The sequence below is a fragment of the Lontra canadensis genome, unplaced genomic scaffold (assembly GCF_010015895.1).
Source record: "Lontra canadensis isolate GAN:19392208 unplaced genomic scaffold, GSC_riverotter_1.0 scaffold74, whole genome shotgun sequence".
NCBI classification, from domain to species: domain Eukaryota; kingdom Metazoa; phylum Chordata; class Mammalia; order Carnivora; family Mustelidae; genus Lontra; species Lontra canadensis.
In genome coordinates this window covers 4,872,717-4,892,279 of record NW_022631068.1, presented here as the reverse complement: position 1 = coordinate 4,892,279, position 19,563 = coordinate 4,872,717, and the positions used below count along the sequence as shown (strand labels likewise).

The following is a 19,563-nucleotide window of genomic DNA, read 5'->3' as shown; positions in this document are numbered from 1 at the left end:
TTCTGCTCCAGTTCTGGAAACCCTGATTAGCTACCATATAAATAAGCCTGGACTAGAATGCCAGAAAATAGAGCACATGACGCAGAGATGAGCCATCCCTGCAAAGTCCATTCCAGTACAGCCAGTCCCCAGAAAACCAGCAGCTGACCAAAAATACATGAGCAAACCCACTCAGAATAGAAGAACAATTCAGCTCAGCCCAGGCCAAAGTGTCAAAGCACAGTATTGCCAGCTGTTTCAAACCAGTAAGCTTTGAGTCCCTTGGCTATGCACCGAAAGTTAACTGATGGAGATTTTGTGTCATATACCCTTTAGAACACCTTATTGATTCTAAGATCATTTTTCATTTCTGAAGTCCATTTTGATAATCCATGTTATTAGAAATCGCCGTTTTTCTCTAATTTTCCATTACAAAAAAAAAAAACTAGTCCTTTAGTGTTCACAGTATTTTTTTAATGTTTTCTCCTTTTTCTTCCTCAAACTTTGATTTGTCTTTTCAAATGACCAAATTGTGTTTTTCTTCATCTTGTCTATCGTATCTACTACTCATTATTCTCATTTCTGTTCTTATATGTTAATTTTCTCTTGATCTGCTGACATCTTAAGTTGGATATTTCAGTCAATGAAGTTCTTCCTTTTCTGCCTTTGTAGGATATAACTACTTCGAATAACTTCTGTTCTAGGGCATGCCTTTTTACTCTCTCTTAGGTGTTTTGAGAAAGGAAAAAAGTGGCAAATTTTAACATAGTCAATATATCAACCTTTTTCTTAGTTATTACTTTTAGATCTCACTTAAGAAATACTTTTCCTACATCAAGGTCCTAAGGATATTTTCCTATGCTATCTTTTTAGGCTTTACTAGTTTACCTTTCAGATCTGTATCTATAATCCCCTGGAATTGATTCGGCATGTAGTGTGCAGTAGAGGTCAAGATTAGCTATTTCCCCAGCGGGATGTTCAGCTAACCTAGGACCCTGTAAAGACCATCCTTTCCAGAATATTCTGTAATGCTGTAATGTATATTTTCAGGTTATCTATTAGGTGTGTGCATCTTTTAAATAGTAATATTTTTTAAAACTTACATAAAAAAATGGTAACATTATGTGGTAAATGTGGAGGCCTTGAAGTGCGATAATGCCAGAACATTCTACAGCTTCCTTTTGTTTACTCCAGCCGATTATTATTTTTTTTTAACCACTTCACTATCAACGTTTAAGAATCCTTTCTCATTTTCACAGTTTTTACTGGAAGTCCTAAAGAAGATTCCTTTATTCCTGTACCTCCTCAATTCCTTCTACCTTTTATTTGCCCTTTCCCTTCCCTACTTGCGAGATTTGGCTTTACATTCAAGAACCTTTTTACTGTCTGTCCAGCTTTAGTCTAGTGATAAGCACCTTGTAGAGGGAATGCCCACGTGGACAGGTGTGCCCTCCACCTTCTCTCGCTGCACTCATTCAGTGTAGATGACGTATTTTTTCCTGTAAACGTGGATGACTTTGCCAGTCTGCTGACCTTTGAAGTGTCCTCACACAATCTGTCCTTCATCCTCGTTTCAGATGGGCACAGATTGCACATCGTACTTTTGTCTCAGCTTTTTAGGCAGGAAGACCTAACCTTCCTGCAAATGTGGGAAGGTGCACTGAAATGCCTTTCACAGTTATCACTGCAGTCAGAAGTCATAAAGGGACTGAACTTCATTTTTGCCACTGGAGTTTCAGCAGTGGCCCCAAAAGCAAAGACAGCATCTTTAATTGTCTCAATACAAACAATCAGAACTTGAGTTGTATAAATCCAATACAGTACTCGTACTTTTAATCATTAAGTGTAAACCATTTGATAGTAAATATTGTGAAATGGAATTGTATCTAACTTTGTTCTCTTCTTGCCTTATTTTAGGTTGATAGAACTTTAAAAAAAATCTCAAATACTTAAACCTGGAAGTAATATTTCTATTATTTTGATGTTACTTTAAATTTTTAACATGTGAATTAGTCTACAGTTAGCCAATTTCTCTATTCATTTTTGGAATACAGGGCATCAGAGTACTTGAAATCGGATAATCCCATCATCATTTTGTTTAATATTTTTAATTTTTTCCAAAATTGGTCATTATTTAATCAAGCAATGATTAAGATTTATGTATACCCTCCATTTGTTCACCAATTCCCCTTATATTTTTTACATCTTTCTTCTGTCAAGTTTCCTTAATGAGGATCTATTAGTCATAAATTTGAGAGTTTTGCCTATAAATTCTTATTCCATGTTCATTCTCAAATTATAATTAGGCTGGGTATATGCTACTACATTTGGGAGTTATTTTCCCTGAAAACTGTGAAAACATTTTTTTATTATTATCTTTTGGCTTCTGCTTTTACTAATTAAAAGCCAGCTGTTCAATCTATGTTATTCTTTTGTGGAAAATTTACTTTTTAAGGGTTACTGTTAATACCTTCTCTGTGTCTTTGGGATTCTACTATTCCAGGATTATCTCTAAGTGTGCCTATTTATCTTACTTGAGTAATAGAGTAAAATGGTCCAAAATTCTTCCCCTCCTTGTATCCATATCCTTGCAACGTGAAACGGCAGAAGTGTCCTTTAAGAGACGGAGTCTCTTTCTCCCTTGACCATGAGTTTGGTTCTTGGTTATGACTTGCTTTGGACAGTAACATATTAGCAAACCTGGTAAGGAATGCTGAACCTTGAAAAGCACTAATATGCTAGAGCTTGCTCTCTTCTTACACTTGGAATCTTATGACTGCCATATGAATAAGCTTCTAGGTCACTAGAGAATGAGAGACCATATGGAGGAGAACTAAGTTACACTAGTCAACAGCCAGCCTACTACCAGGGATGTGAAGAGGCCATCTTAAATCATCCTGCCTCCTGCTGATCTGCTAAATGACCACCGACCACACCAGAGCCCAGCAGACATCAGCAGAGCCAGACCAGACCAGAAAAGTCATCTAATCAACATGAAGAATTGTGACCTAAATAAAAAACTCAGAAGCTTAAAAAATAGCTAAGTTTTTTGAGAAAGAGCAAGAGCTAATACACACTTTGACTACATTATTACAAAAGTGAGAATTGGTATCTTTTATCAATTTTAGAAAATTCTTAGCCATCATACTTCTAATAGTACCTCTAATCTCTTCTATAACCTTCTGGAGTTTTCAAGTATATATGTATGAACATACACACCCTAAAAACATCTAGAATACCTTTTTTGTATTTGTGTTACTTTTCTACAAGCTCTTTCCCATCTCCCTCTCTATCTACATACTATAATTGGGGTAATTATTTTGATAATATTTTCTGTTCTACAAATGCTCTCCCCACCTGTATCTAATCTACTGTTTAGCGGGTTCACTGAGGTTTTTTCCTTCCATGTCAATGATTGTTTTTCTTATTTCTGGAAGTTCTTTTTGGTTTTCCCTCATCATTTATATTCTCTAGTCTTCTCACATTTGTTACTTCATTTCTTTAAACATTTTAAAACATCGGACTTTTCAAAATCCTTTATTTGGGAATTCCAATTTCTGCAGCCGTTTGAAGGCTAATGCATTATTGCTCCTTCAAACTCCCACTCATGATGGATTAAAAATCCTACTTGTATAAACTTAATCTATGGGACTCCTGTTAGGTTTGCATAGAAGAAAACCTTCCCCAAAGGTTATTTTCTTCCTCCAGAATCCCAAGGTTCCCAACCAAGGTTCACTTTAAGATATCTTCTTGAGCTTCATGGGCAAAATAAACCCAAATTTCAAGGCTACATGATCTCAGGACTATGGTTTCAAATTCTTCCCAGAAAATTATTTTTTCCTATATGAAACTGAGGTGGAGAATGACTAGCTACTGGATTGCTTCCCATGGCTAAGTAGTAGACTCTTCTGCCTATCATTTTGCTGGAGTTGTAATCTTCTAGGATGTAGCTTTGTTTTTAGAAGTTTCTATCCCATCTTCCAATTTGCGTGAGCTCTAAGACACTGTTCCCATCCCACACAGACTATTGAAATTTAAGGTTCTAACTGGGATTTCCATGCATTGTTGTGATATTGCAAAATAGTACAGCCAACCCAGAAAATACTCTGGAATTTTATTATAAAGTTAGACGTACACTTCACATACAGCCCAGCAATCCCACTTGTACATAACCAAAAGAAAACTTGTGTTCAGACAAAAACCTGTATGCAAGTATTTTTAGTGACTGTATTCATAAATGCCCAAATCTCAAAGCAACCTAAAAGTCCATGAATTGAGGGATGGATAAACAAACTGTAGTACCTCCATACTACAGAATTAGAGTACCATCAAAAGAATGAATCGTGGATGGGTGAATTTCAACATACATATACACATGATACAGAACATTCCGGGAAAGGCAAAATTATAGGGCCAGACAACAGATCAGTAGTTCGTTGTATACAGAGGATAAGATGAATCAAAAGCATCCCAACAGGGGAATTTTTGGAAGTTATGGAATGGTCCTTTATCTTCAGTATGATGGTGTTTACATGACTGTCAGTTTTCCAAAACTCAAAATTGTACATTTAGAGGAATGAATTTTGTTCTATGTAAGTTATGCATTGATGTTTAAAGGAAAAGAAAAGCCCAGAACCAAATGGCTTCATCGGTGAATTCTACTCAACATTTAAGATTTAACAAGTACCCTTCTCAAACTCTTCCCCAAAAATGAGGAAGTCTTCCCCAAATCCCCAAGTAATTTAAGGAGATTAGCATTATCCTGATACCAAAATCAGGTAATACTACAAGAAAACTACAGGCCAATAACCCTAATGAATGTAAATGTAAAAATTAAAATGTTAGCAAGCTGAATTCAAGGGTGCATTGGATCATACATTATCATCAAGCAAGATTTTCCCCTGGAATACAAAAATGGTTCAATGTATGGTTCAATGGATAAATGTGACAACCCAAAAGAATGGAAGATAGAAACCATACAATCATCTCACAGGTGCAAAAGAAGCATTTGACAAAATGCAACTTCCTTTATAATAAAAAGACTCAAAAAATTGGGCAGAGGAACATACTTCAACAAGATAAAAGCCATGTGTGACAAGCCTACAGCTAACATCATATTCAACAGTGGAAGGTTAAAAGCTTTTCCTCTACGATGAAAAACAAGGCAAAGGGGCCCACTCTCACCACTCCTTTTCAACACGGTAATAAAAGTCCTCATCAGAGAAATCAGACAAGAAACAAAAGGCATCCACATCAGAAATGACTAAGTAAAATTGTCTTTGTTTGCAGGTTATAAGACTTTACATATAGAAAATCCTAACCATTCCACCAAAAAAACTTTTAAAATAAAGTCAGTAAAGCAGGATACAAAGTCAACATACAAAAGTCAGTTGCATTTCTATCTATTAACAGTGAAATATCTGGAAAAAAATCCCATTTATAATAACATGAAAAACAGTAAAATACTTAGGGATTTAACTAAGGATGAGAAAAATCTGTACAATGAAAACCAAAAAGCTTTGATAAAAATTAAAGTAGACACAAACAAATGTAAATATATACCATATTCATGGATTGGAAGAATATTGTTAAAATGAGCATACTACCCAAAGCCATTTGTAGATTCAGTGCAATCCCTATCAAACTTTAAATGGCATTTTTCAAACAAATAAAAAACAAAAACACTAAAATCCATATGGAGCCAGAAAGACTCCTAATAGCCAAAGTAATGCTAAGAGAAGAACAAACCTGAAAGCATCACATTTTCAGATTTCAAACTATGTTACATCTTTTAACAATGCAGAGGTTAGAACACCAAACTTCAGGCAGTCAAAAATGCACATGTAAGTTCAGATACCCCCAAAACTTAACTACTAATAACCTACTTTTGACCGTAATTCCTAAGCAATAAGATAAACAGTCACTTAATACATGTTTTGTAAGCTATATGTATTATATACTGTATTGTTACACTAAAGCTAGAGAGAAAATGTTAAGAAAATCCAAAGGGAAAATATTTACAGTACTGTACTGCACTTATCAAAAAAAATTCATATGTAAGTGGACCCATGCCATTCAAACCCCTTTAGTTCAAGGGCCAACTGTATACTACAATGCTACAATAATCAAAGCAGTCTGGCGGGGCGGGGGAGGCAGGGGGAAACAGACACAGATACCAAAAGAACAGGATTGAGAGCCCAAAAATAAACTCCTGCACATGCAACTACTATCTGACAAAGGAATCAAGAATACTCAATAAGAATCATCTCTTGAACAAATGTTGTTGGGAAAACTAGATAACCACACTAAGAGGCTGGATTCCTGTATCAACACTCAGAAAAACTTGAAATGGATTAAAGACTTAAACACCAGACCTGAAACCATAAAACTCCTAGAAGAAAATGGGGGGGAAAGCTCCTTGGCATTGGTCTTGGCCATCATTTTTCAGATAGGACCCCAAAAGCATAAGCAATAAAATCAAAATTACTAAGTAAACCTACAAACTAAAAAGCTTCTACACAGCAAAAGAAACAATTGAACAAACGAAAAGTCACCCTATGGAATGGGAGTAACCACTTGCAAATCAGCAATCTGGTTAAGAGGCTAATAACCAAAATATATTTTAAAATTCCCACAACTAAAGAGCAAAACAGTGGATTAAAAAATGGGCAGAGGAACTCAAGAGATATTTTTCCACAGACAGGCAAACGGCCCATAGATACATGAAAGGCAGTCAACATCAGGGAAATGCAGATCAAAACGACAACGAAAGATCACCTCACATCTGGAAAAATGGCAATCATCAAAAAGACAGAAAAATAACAAGCGTGGAGGACAAGGAGCCCTTGGTCCACTGTTCATGGGACTGTAGATGGGGACAACCACTGTGGAAGCTCCTCCAGAAGTTAAGAATAGAACTACCACGTGATCCAGCAACCCTCCATCGGGGGGGTTAAGCTGAGTATTTACCCCAGAGAAATTAAATCCTTAACACAAAGAGAGATCTCCACCCCCATATTGATTGCCACATTATTCACCACAGACAAGGAAAAAGATGAGTGGCTAAAAAAGTTATGGTATATATATATACAACAGAATCGTCTTCAGCCATGAGGAAAGAAATCCTGCCATTTCCAACCTGAATCAACTCTGAGGGCATTGTGCCAAGGGAAATAAGACAGAGAAAGACAAATAGTGCACAATATCACTTACATGTAGAATATAAAAACCCTGAACTCATAGAGACAGTGGAAAGCTGGTTGCAAGAGGTAAGGGGTAATGGGGAGATGCTGGTCAAAGCATACACATAAATTCTGTGGATCTAATGGACATCATGGTGACTGCAGTGAAAATACGTTTACTTGAACTTTGCCAAGAGCGGAGATCTTAAATATTCTCATGACAAAAAAAAAAAAAAACAAAACAGTGGTAATTATGTGGGGTGAGGGAGGTGTTAGTTAAAACTGATAATCATTGTGCAATATATAAGAATATCAAATCATGTATGTTACATATCTTAAAATTACATAGTTATGTCAACTATCTCTCACTCAAATTGGAATAACAGAAAAGAAACTTAGGTTTCCAACTTCTTGGAAATGGCGGATATCCCTCTAGTTTTCACTTTCCTCCATATATTTCCCCTCTAAGAATTTCCTTTCTTGTAAGTGCAATGATGGGTCTTGAAAGATTTTTGTTTTGTTTAATCCAGCATTAATAGGCATTTCAAAGTAGGAGATTTTTTAAAAACATCTACTCTACCATAGTGCCAGAAGCAAAAGTCTCCCATTCTATTGGAGATGACTTTCTTAAAATTTCATGATGTTTTTAACTTCATTTTATCACTGTATGCAGTTTCAAGAAGTACAACAGTGCAGTTACTGTATTATTTTCATGATAGATAAGAAAACCAAAGCTGGGCGCCTGGGTGGCTCAGTGGGTTAAAGCCTCTGCCTTCGGCTCCGGTCATGGTCCCAGGGTCCTGGGATCGAGGCCCGCATCGGGCTCTCTGCTCAGCAGGGAGCCTGCTTCCTCCTCTCTCTCTGACTGCCTCTCTGCCTACTTGTGATCTCTCTGTCAGATAAATAAATAAAATCTTAAAAAAAAAAAAAAAGAAAGAAAGAAAGAAAGAAAACCAAAGCTCATAGAACTTGAGATTTGTTACCTATCCACCCCAAGATTCTGAGAATGGAAACCAATCTGAAGGTTATCTTAAGCCTCTCAAAATTAGGTCAGTAAGAAACACATAGAGGATCATTTACATTATGGATCATCCATACTTGGCAATAGAGTGAACTCTGTGACATTGAACAAGTCACTTAACTATGTCTAGTTTCAAAGCACCTACTTCATAGAATTGTTGTGACAATTATTCATGTCGAGCACATAGAAAAGCCCATGGCAGAAGGAGAAAGAAGTGCTTACTTTGAATAAGCCATGCTTTTGGTTGCGTTGACCAAGCCATAAGTTGCTTCCTAGGGGAAGGTTGGTTTCAGGAGGGTCTATCACACGTTCATAAATTCTGCAGGGACAAAGAATGCAGTTATTCATAAACAGCTCAAAACAGAACCAAAAGTTATGCATGTTATTTGAAGTCCTCATGGCATTAGCTGCTGGTATATTACAAAGCCGTGATCACCAAGACAGCATGGTACTGGCATAAAAACAGAAACAGAGAGAGAGAGCGCCGAATCCTAACCACTAGACTCAGATCCGGTCATGGTCCTAGGGTCCTGGGATCGAGCCCCACATCAGACTCTCTGCTCGGCGGGGAGCCTGCTTCCCCTCTCTCTGCCTGCCTCCCTGCCTACTTGTGATCTCTGTCTGTCAAATAAATAAATAAAATCTTTAAAAAAGAAGAAAAAAAAAACAGACACATAGATTAGTTGAACAGAATAGAGAGCCCAGATATGGACCCTCAACTCTATGGTCAACTAATCTTCAACAAAGCAGGAAAAAATAGCCAGTGGAAAAAAAGACAGTCTCTTCAATAAATAGGGCTGGGAAAATTAGACAGCTATATACAGAAGAATGAAACTGGACCATTCTCGTATACCATACCAAATACAAACAAACAAACAAACAAAAAACCTCTAAATGGACGAAAGACCTCATCATGAGACATGAATCCATCAAAATCCCAGAGGAGAACATAAATAGTAACCTCTTCAACGCTGGCCACAGCAACTTCTTTCAAGACATGTCTCCAAAGGCAAGGGGGACAAAAGTGAAAATGAACTTTTGGGACTTTATCAAGATAAAAAGCTTCTGCACAGCAAAGAAAACAGCAAACAAAACAAAGAGGCAACCCACTGAATAGAAGAGATTTGCAAATGACACTATGGATAAAGGGCTGGTAACCAAGTTCTGTAAAGAACTTCTCAAACTTAACGTGCAGAAAACAAGTAAGTCAAAAAATGGGCTGAAGACATGAACACACACTTCTCTGAAGACATACGAACAGCTAACAGACACTTGCGAAAAAATGCTCAACATCATTAGCCACTAGAGAAATTCAAATCAAAACCACAACGAGATACTACCTTACACTACTTAGAATGGCCAAAATTAACAAGGCAAGAAACAACAAATGACGTAGAGGATGTAGAGAAAGGGGAATCCTCTTACACTGTTGGTGGGAATGCAAGTTGGTGCAGCCACTTTGTAAAACTGTATGGAGGTTCCTCAAGAAGTCAACAGAGCTACCCTATGATCCAGCAATTGTACTACTGGGCATTAACCCCAAAGATACAGATGTAGTGAAAAGAAGGGGCACATCACCCCAATGTTCATAGCAGCAATGTCCCAATAGCCAAATTGTGGAAAGAGCCAAGATGCTCTTCAACAGATGAATGGATAAAGAAGATGGGGTCTATATATACAATGGAATATACTCAGCCATCCGAAAGGATGAATACCCACCATTTGCATCAACATGGATGGAACTGGAGGGTATTATGCTGAGTGAAATAAGTCAAGCAGATAAAGACAATTATCATATGATTTCACTTATATGTGGAACATAAGAAATAGTATGAAGGACATTAGGAGCTGGGAGGGAAAAATGAAAAGGGGAGGAATCAGAGCGGGAGATGAACAATGAAAGACTATGGACTAAGGGAAATAAACCGAGGGTTTCAGAGGGGAGGGGGTAGGGAGCTGGGTTAGCCCAGTGATGGGTATTAAGGAGGGCACAGATTGCATGGAGCACTGGGTTGTTACAGGCATTGTCACAACCTTGTAACAACCTTGTTAACAACCTTGTTGTTACATTCATTGTTACAGGCAAACAATGAATCATGGAACACTACATCAGAAAGTAATGATGTACTCTATGCAGACTAACATAATACAAAAAAAGAAGAAGGAGGAGGAGGAGGAGAAGGAGAAGAAGAAGAATTCTGGGTGGGGAATTTCAGGGAATTTCAATTATTCTGGATGGCCTGTCTGTTCCTTGCACTCTTCAGTTCTTGGAGCAGCTATAGGAGAAGTCAACTCCAGGTACTTCGGAAGGTCTGACAATTCATCAGGCCTCCATTCTGGAAGGGATCTGCCTGCCACCTGCCAGAGTGACCTGTTCCTCCAGCGGCTCCCAGAAGGCAAGACTGAGAGACCACCCACTGTGTCACAGCCAGTGAACAAGCATGAGCTGTTGCAGCTGGGAGGGTCACACTGCAGCCTTGTGACTGAGCCACTGTCCGTCACTCTTATTCCCCACTGGAAAAGTGCAAGGTACTCAATGGAGAAAGCTCTGCATATATTCGGTCTGTCTGTACTAATTATCTTTTCATTATAAATGGATGCTCAAAACATAACCAAGACAATGTAAGTCTCCCTTAAAAAGACAGGCTGTTTTCTCCACAGGAATGCAACACCCTTCACATGTTAGAATGAATGATTTTAGATAAAACAATCTATCAAAATTGCTCTCACCCAAGAAGTTGCTCTACACTTGCTTTAAAAGGTTTTTTTTCCCTAATATTTGAAAAAAAAAAACAACTAGAAATGAGCCAAATTTACAACAAAAGTGAAACACGTAAGTTATAGATCAGCTTGATGTAATTTACTACAGTCATTAACAGTGACAAATATGCAGGTTATGAAATATGGGAAAGTACAAAAAAAATAATTTTCACTGGAGGAATGTAGAATGTAAAATTATTTACGAGCTATGGAGACAAGGATGCAGAAATTATGTTCCTGGGTGGTGAATTTCAGAGGACACAGGAAAGAAATGGAAATCGGTGTATTTAGGTTAAGAGGAAGAAGCATAATTTTCTGTGAGGTTGTTTTACTAATACATTGAAGATACTGTCAAACTATTTATCTGAACCTTTCATTTTAAAACATTTTGCATCTGTCAGAATGAGAAGAGCTTTCAATTTCAATGTTCTGTTTTGTTTTGTTTGCCACAAGGTGAGCTCCAGTGAGCAGAGTGGGCTGTTAATCGATGTTTATTAAGTACAGGAAAGATTAAAAAAAAAAAATCAACTTTCTATCATGCCTTATCTTCCCAAGTATAAATGCTCCTTCAGCCTTAAAAATAGTGAGCCTCAGACGTTTGCTTTCTCATTTATTAGCTTAAAGCAGGGCAGTGACCCAGCACCTGTGTCAAAGGAGTGTGCTGATTTCAGGGGTCACACAGCCCCCATAAGGATCCCCTCCTGATGCCAAGAACATCTGCTGGCTGCTGCCTTTCCCCACCCCCACACCCCCCACCCCCAGCCCTGCCAATTTACTCCAAGTGGTGGACCTCACTGGAGAATCCCACGTAGCAGGCAATATCAACAAACCAGATTCAGACACAGCAAAATGAAGAGAACTTAGAAACAGTGTAAAAAAAAAAAAAAAAAAAAACAAACCCCCCCAGCGGGGGGGTTGGGGGGGGGGGGGGGGGTTGGCACGGGGATGGGGTAACTGGGGGATGGGCATTAAGGAGGGCGCCTGACGGAATGAACGTGTGCAACTGATGAATCAGTACATTCTGCTCCTGAAACTGATGATACACTGTATCTTAACTAAATCGATTTTAGAAATTTTCTTAAAAGGAAAGCAGAAAAACCAAATTTGAGGGACAGTCCACAAAATAACTGCCTGTGCGCTTTCAATTGTCCAGGTAAGAAAAGGAAAGACTGAGGAACAACTGCTGATTAAAAGAAACCAAAGGGATGGGACGCCTGGGTGGCTAAGTCGGTTGAGCCACTGCCTTCGGCTCAGGTCGTGATCCCGGGGTCCTGGGATCAAGTCCTGCATCGGGCTCCTTGTCCAGTGGGCAGTCTGCTTTCTCTCTCTGCCTCTGCCTGCTTGTGCTCTCTGACAATAAATAAATAAATAATCTTAAAAAAAAAAAAAAAGAAAGAAAGAAAAGAAACCAAAGGGACATAAAAACTCCACATGACGCAGGATCCTGGTTTGGACCTGGGAACAGGGGGGAAAAAAAGTCCTATGCAAGACTTCGGTAGGAAAATTGGTGAAACTTGAACTCTAGATTATATACTAGTATTGTACTGATGTTCAATTTCCTGGTTTTCGAGAATTGGTCATGTATATATTTAAGTGCCCTGTTCTTAGGTAATACACACTGAAATATTTAGGGGTAAAGTCCTGATATTTGCAACTTCTTCTCAAAGGTTTCAAAATAACAGTGTGTCTATGTATAAATACAGACACATGTAAACACACACTGTGCAGAGAGAAAACAGAATGTGGGCCAAGTGTAGGATTGTTTTTTGTGCCATTCTGAAAGCTTTCTTGTAAGATTAAAATTATTTAAAGTAGTTTAAAGATAGTTTTGAGACTACAGTAAAAAAAGAAAGAGGGTCTGTAAAATATTTAACTATAAATACACACATTCAAAATAGCTTTGTATCTATTAGCCAAGGACACCTACAAATTTAAAGACTCACAAAGGCACATGGTTGTGTTTTCCCAGGGATTGGGAAGGGGAAAAGGGAGGAAAAAGTGAATGAATGAAAGATGAACGAATGAAACAAAACAAGTATTGCACAGATAAATGCAGGCAACACATCGTAAGCTAAGAAGAGTCTCATATCCCTATCTGAACCTCTTTTCCAAAGGGAGTGACGCCACCGACGCGCCAGACAAATACAATCTTGGCAGAAGTGCCAAGCCCTGGGTTACTGTTTTCAGGGACTGGCTCAGGCCGACCGGCAGGTAAGGCCCAGTGATCTGTCACTTAAATCTGGTATCACGCAAGTCAAATAAAAAGTCAAAGCTAACAGAATGAACTCCTTGGTTTCCCGTGTGGTCAGGAAATGGAAACTTGATACTCCAGTGTTTTGGTTCATGAGGTTTCCTTCACATCCAGATCAGATTGTCTACAAAGTGTCTAATATGGTGTTGGCTCCCAGCACACACACAGCAAAATTAATATGGCCAAGTCCTTGTCCTCAGGTCAAATGCCTGAGCCAGGACGACAACACACCGGCACATACCGTATCATTCAGTGAAGTGCAGGGATCTATGAAAGCAGAAAGGAGAACAGAATTCTGTCATAATCAGAGAAGACTTGCCAAAGAAGGGAACACCGGAGCACATTTTTGGATGAAAAACAGAGTGGAGCTGACAGCAGACAGAACGGCCAACACTTACTCAGTGTGTGCCAAGCAGTGCACGTGGAGGGGTTTCCATGGGTTCATTCCCTTATCCTTCACGACACCACCATCAGGGAGGTATTCTGGGTGCACCATGGTTAAATACCTTGTCCATGGTTAAATGCTTTGTAAATCGCAAAGCTCTATTTGAGCCCCAAACCCTAATCTGTGCTACTCACTCAAGTGAGTTAAAATTCCTGACTTGATTTACTCATCAAAAAGGAAAGGGGAAGGAAGCATGAGAGACTGTGGACTCTGAGAAACAAGGTGAGGGTTTGGGAGGGGAGGGAAGGGGAGGGGCATGTGGGGATGGATGAGCCTGGTGGTGGGTATTAAGGAGGGCACGTATTGCATGGAGCACTGGGTGTGGTGCATAAACAATGAATCTTGGGACACTGAAAACAATAAAATTAAGATGGTTTAAAAAAAAAAAGAAAAGGAGCGCCCGGGTGGCTCAGTGGGTTAAAGCCTCTGCCTTTGGCTCAGGTCATGATCCCAGGGTCCTGGGATCGAGCCCCACATTGGGCTCTCTGCTCCGCAGAGAGCCTGCTTCCTCCCCTCTCTCTCTCTGCCTGCCTCTCTGCCTACTTGTGATTTCTCTCTCTCTGTCAAATAAATAAAATCTTTAAAAAAAAAAAAAAGAAAGAAAGAAAAGAAAAGAAAGAAGGAAGGAAAGGGGAAAACAAGTTCATGGGCTAAAGCATGTGGCCAACACTGGTTAGCTCTCCCAGAAACCCCTTTTCTCTCCCTCCAGCGCTCACAGCTACACTGCATTTCCAGCTGACCTCATAGCTGAGGGGTGGCCATCTCATGTGAGCAGACGTACAACCCTTCCAGGCCTACCTTTTCCCCAAATGTATCTCCTTCGGGCATCTTTCAACATTCCCTCCTCCACCTTGTATTTCAGCTGACTAGAGGAGACAGAGAGTGAAGAGGCCACATATGGAAAGCCATAGATGGAAGATCCTATATTCCTAAATGACAGGGAAAGGCCACCTGCCAGCAAGACACACCCAACGCATGCTACCTAAGCAATAAAAATCTATGTTAACCCACTAGATAAAGATTTTCTGTAGTTGTGGCCAGTATTATTTGCCCTAGTACGCCCCAGTGAAAATCAAAGAGGACTGATGTATTTTCATGCACACAAAGCCAAGAGATAGCAGAGACAGAATGGTGCAGCAAAGACGACATGAATTCAGGATAAAACAGATTTGCATTTATATTCTAGTTCTGTATTCTACTAGCTATATGACCTTAATCGAGTTATTTCTCTGTACCTCAGATTCCGCAATTAAACAAACAAACAAACAAACCCAGAACTAATACTGGTGATGGTATGGGTTGCCTTGAGGCTTCAATGAAATATGTGTTTAATGCTTTGGCACTTCGTAGGTGCCAAGTTAAACTCTCTGTTAAACTCCCAGGTGCCTGAGAATGTCGAGAATCACAGGTCCCATGACCCACTGCAGACCACTGGCTGCATCTCCCACTGACTGAATCTACTGAAATGGGACTACCAGTAACTTAGATGCCTGCTTGGGCTTTGCAATACAGTTTAAAGGAAGGACATCACCTGTCTCACAGAGTGTATTTAAAGATATGCCATGTCAATGTCAAAATTCAAGAACCTATTATCTATTTTGTCTCAAGTTTCTTCCACTTTGAAAGTTTTATAGCTCTAAATTTCTTTTCACTTACAAATTTAAAAGCTAGGACAAGTAAATAAGTAATAGGGAGGGGGGAAAAAAACAACCAAAGGACTCAACAGCATTCATTTCTGTTACAGTTTAACCTCTTCAGTTACAGAGTAAACTGACAACTTAGATACTAAACTGTGGATTAAAAATTTTTAGACAAAGTATATTTTCTAAGACATCCTAAAATTTTTGTATTTTCATTTAGTTTTAAAATATTCATTGGATTATTTTCATTCTTTCAAGCCATAAATCAAACTTTTCTACATTATTCTAAGTTCTAAGCAAACTTTTTTTTAAGGGAGAGCGAGCAAGAGACCAAGGGGAGGAGCAGAAGGAGGGAAGGAGACTCCCCACTGAGCATGGAGCCCCAGGCGGGGCTTGATCTCAAGACCCTGAAATCATGATCTGAGCCAAAACCAAGTGTCAGACACAACGGACTGAGCCACCCAGGAGCCCCCTGGGCAAACATCTTAGGATTTTTATATCCTTCCTAAATATGAAGTTCTTTAACATTTAACAAGTTTGACTTTTGTTCAAAGTTCATCATAAATTTATGTAAGGTTAGGGATGCCTGGGTGGCTCAGTCAGTTAAGCATCTGCCTTCAGCTCAGGTCATGATTCCAGGGTCCTGGGATTGAGTCCCACATCTGGCTCCTTGCCCCGCGGGAAGCCTGCTTCTCCCTCACCCTCCACCAGCCGCTCCTCCTACTTACGCTTTCTCTCTCTCTGACAAAATCTTTAAAAACAAAACAAAACCAAAAGACTTGAATTAAGAAAAAAAATTACATAGATTTAGACAAAGACTCAAAAAGAGGTAGACGATTTGCTAATTTATTACACTGTGTGTTTAGATACACAATAACCTAACCAATAACAATAACCTAACCAATAACAACCAACAACCTATCAATACACTGTTCTTATAGGAGTAAAATAGGACAGGACATTATTCCTAATGCTTTTGTTCAGTCCAGTATTAGGCATATTGTGAGGACCATTTGGGACCTGAACTGGTTTTAGCCAATCCATAGGAAAGGCTTCTGGGAAAATGAAGATGGCTCTAGTGAGCAGAGGCCCTCACTTTAAACTCTTACTTCAGACTGCCCTCATACACCCCTTTTAAAATATATATCCTGCCTGCCCTGCATGTTAGTTCTTTACCCATCTCTGAGAACCTCCTCACCTGGATGACCCATCTGGACCTACTCTCTAGCACTTGACCATAGGACCATGTATCTCTCACTGCTCACTGCAATCTCCAGGAGTCTGATCCCAGCTGAGTCTGCTTTCTCAGACCTCCCTGCCAAGAAAGAAGGAACTGATCTTTTCTGGTACTCTGGACCCAACACTCAGACCCCCAAGTTGTGCCTGGAATTCCTAACTGCTACAACCACCAATCACCTGCTGAGTGTGCAGGAAATAAAACCCGCAGCACAACATCCTTGCATCTGCTCCGGGGTCTCCTTCCCCTGGACCTTCCCTGACCATCCTATGGAAAGTAGCAACTTACCACCCATCACTCAGCTTATTCTCTTATCAAAGCAAATAAGTCTCCAAAATTGTCTTGGCTCTTTCCTGATTGACTGTCTCTTCCTACCAGAAGCAAGAATCTTGGAAGCAGGGACCTTATCTATCTTATCTTGTCAGTATCCCTAACATCTAGAATAGTGCTAGTCAAAGCAGATGCCTACTCCATCTATTTATTGAATAAATGAATGAATGAATGCTCCCTGATACTATCTTCAAAAGAGGAGGGCTACAGGCAGATAGACAAGCTCTAAAGTAATTCAGCAAAGACTTTAGGGGGACAAACTTGACATTTTCCTGCAGATACTATAGTCAGTGAAAACAAGTGAAATGTGAGCATGCTATTCAAGGGTCTTCCTTCACCATCTCCAGTTCATGAGATCAACACAAGACAACCGAAAGAAAGAGCAAGATGGGCCCCTCTCAGTTTTTCATCCACCAAAAAAAAAAAAAAAAAAAAAAAAAAAAAAAAGGATAGGGATAGCTGGTTTGAATCTGTCAGGCAGACAACTCACTAACAGGAAAACCAGATAGGACAAGAGAAATAGTAACTTGAAAATTAATTAGATCAAATGTAGTCCTTTTGATAAGCACATGATTTAATGCTAAAGTTGAATACATTATAATCAGTCCAAATTTACCACATTCCCACAGGCTGTCTGATAGAAATCAGGTATTCATCCTACACCATCTACAATCTACCCTTCCTTATGGCTCAAGAAAACTCAGTTCCTACATAGTCATGTTTCTAGGCCTTGCACTCAAACTTAAGCTATATTGGAAGAATGTATGGGAGGTTTGCATACCATTAGTATACATGGGTATTTTAACATGTATCTCATTTCTAATACAATACCATGCAAAATTAAACAACCAGTGAAACATAAAAACTGCCTCAGAGGAACAAACAATGCAAAGAACAACTGATACTTCTCGTCAAAGTCACTCCCTGAATCCAGGGCTCACATCAGGAATTTTCTTCACAAGGTACATCTCTTTATTCATGACTTTGGTGAAAAACGCCGTCCCTAGTGACTGTCCCATCTGCTTAAAAGACCAGTCAATATTCCATGAAGTACTCGATTTTCTGTGAACAGATAAAGCCCTCAGAGCTCGACACAAAGCAATGCAACGGTTCAACAACACTACTTATGAAGGAATATTGGATTTCTATTTACCTAGATAAAGACAGACGTCTGAAGGGACACCATGGTACCTTTCCCAATTATAGACAAGAATGAATTTCCAATGTAAACCATGTGGATCAACATATATTATGCTGCTGTTCAATAAGACAATATGAAGCCCAAATGGCATGCTAAATGAAGAGGTTTATCCTGGGCTTTGGCTGGAGTTGAAGAAAAATGTTCACATTCTCCCTCAAGAGGAAAGTTGCAATGACCTTCCCTTGCCAGACAAGAGCCTCACCCTCCACTGCCTTTTAGCTGGTACTAGTGAATACCACAGTGCTCTTTGGAGAAAGTGCCCTATGCAGAACACAAAGCAATTCCCATGCTGTTCCCCCCTCACTAAAAGGTGGTAATGACTGCAGGGGAGGCTAAGTCCCTCGTTGGTCTTATGTCAACAGGGGCGTAACACAATCCTCCCAGTCTTGGTATCATAGGGCAAACGTGGGAACAGAGTTCTTCACCTCTACTTAAATGAACAAATCATCTATAGTATCATTAGCAGTATTTTTGGCCCTGACAATTGCCGCACATTCATGGCCATCTACAAAATACTTCCTCAAAACATATGGGAATGTTTGCTAACTGTATACATTGATGAGTTACTTGTTGAATTTCCATGTCAGGTGGCCGGGGCTATTAATTATTTACTAACATGGAGTACACATCACACAGAACCAGAAAAACATGAAAGGAATGCCTGCAAAGAGGAGCTCTGCAGGCTCCTCCCACCCATCTGTTTAACAAAACCAGCTGACAGCAAATGTCTAGATTCAAAAAATGTACCTCTGGCATTTATACAGGAGAAAATAGACTAGTCAGGGCAGTGGATTATAGGCATGAACACACTATGCCCCCAACATGTAAGAACTGAATTCCAAGCTAAATCTATGCAGAGCTCAGGAGGGAGGACAGTAGCAGGGCTCAGCAGGTTTCTGAACTGTTCCTTGCCAGCTGGATGCAAAAGAAGTGCAAATGCAAACAAAAAGAGGCAGCAAAGTTGAAATCTGGAAGGAGATACCTTTGTTGCGGTAAATGAAAGGCCAATAGTGTTCAAATGAGATTAGAAAATACTTCTGGAGAGACTCTGCCAGAGAAGAGGTTCTCTCCAGAGAGAGGAGATCTTCTCAGAGACCATCAAGTCCTCAGATGACCTACTTCATCCACTTAGAAAACACTCAAATTCATACCTTTACCAAGTTAATTTCCAAAATCTATGAAGAACTTCCACAACTCAAAACCAAAACAATAATGCAATTAAAAATGGTCAGCAGACACAAATAGACATTTTTTTCCAAAGAAAACAGAGATGAACAGACACATGAAAAGATGCTCAACATCACTCGTCATCAGGGAAATGTGAACCAAAGCCACCATGAGATCACTTCACACCTGTCAGAATGGCTAAAGTCAAAAATAGGAAGTGCTGGTAAGGAGGTGGAGAAAAAGAAACCCTGAGGCCCTGTTGCTGGGAATGCAAGGTGATACCAACATTGTGAGGAACAGTATGGAGGTTCCTCAAAAAATAAAAAATAGAATTGCCATAGGATCTAGTAG

At 39.4% G+C, this 19,563-nt stretch overlaps 1 protein-coding gene and 1 pseudogene across 2 annotated transcripts in view; both read right to left on the bottom strand.

Annotated features, from left to right (window-relative positions):
• Positions 1 to 19,563, bottom strand: part of NELL1 (neural EGFL like 1) — an 822,741-nt gene that overhangs the window by 652,256 nt on the left and 150,922 nt on the right. For both annotated transcript variants that reach the window (XM_032881211.1, XM_032881212.1), the window contains exon 5: positions 8,404 to 8,500. In XM_032881211.1, coding sequence (XP_032737102.1) covers positions 8,404 to 8,500 — 97 coding nt within the window. The remainder of the gene's footprint in view (positions 1 to 8,403; positions 8,501 to 19,563) is intronic.
• Positions 1,269 to 1,698, bottom strand: LOC116881421 (annotated as a pseudogene).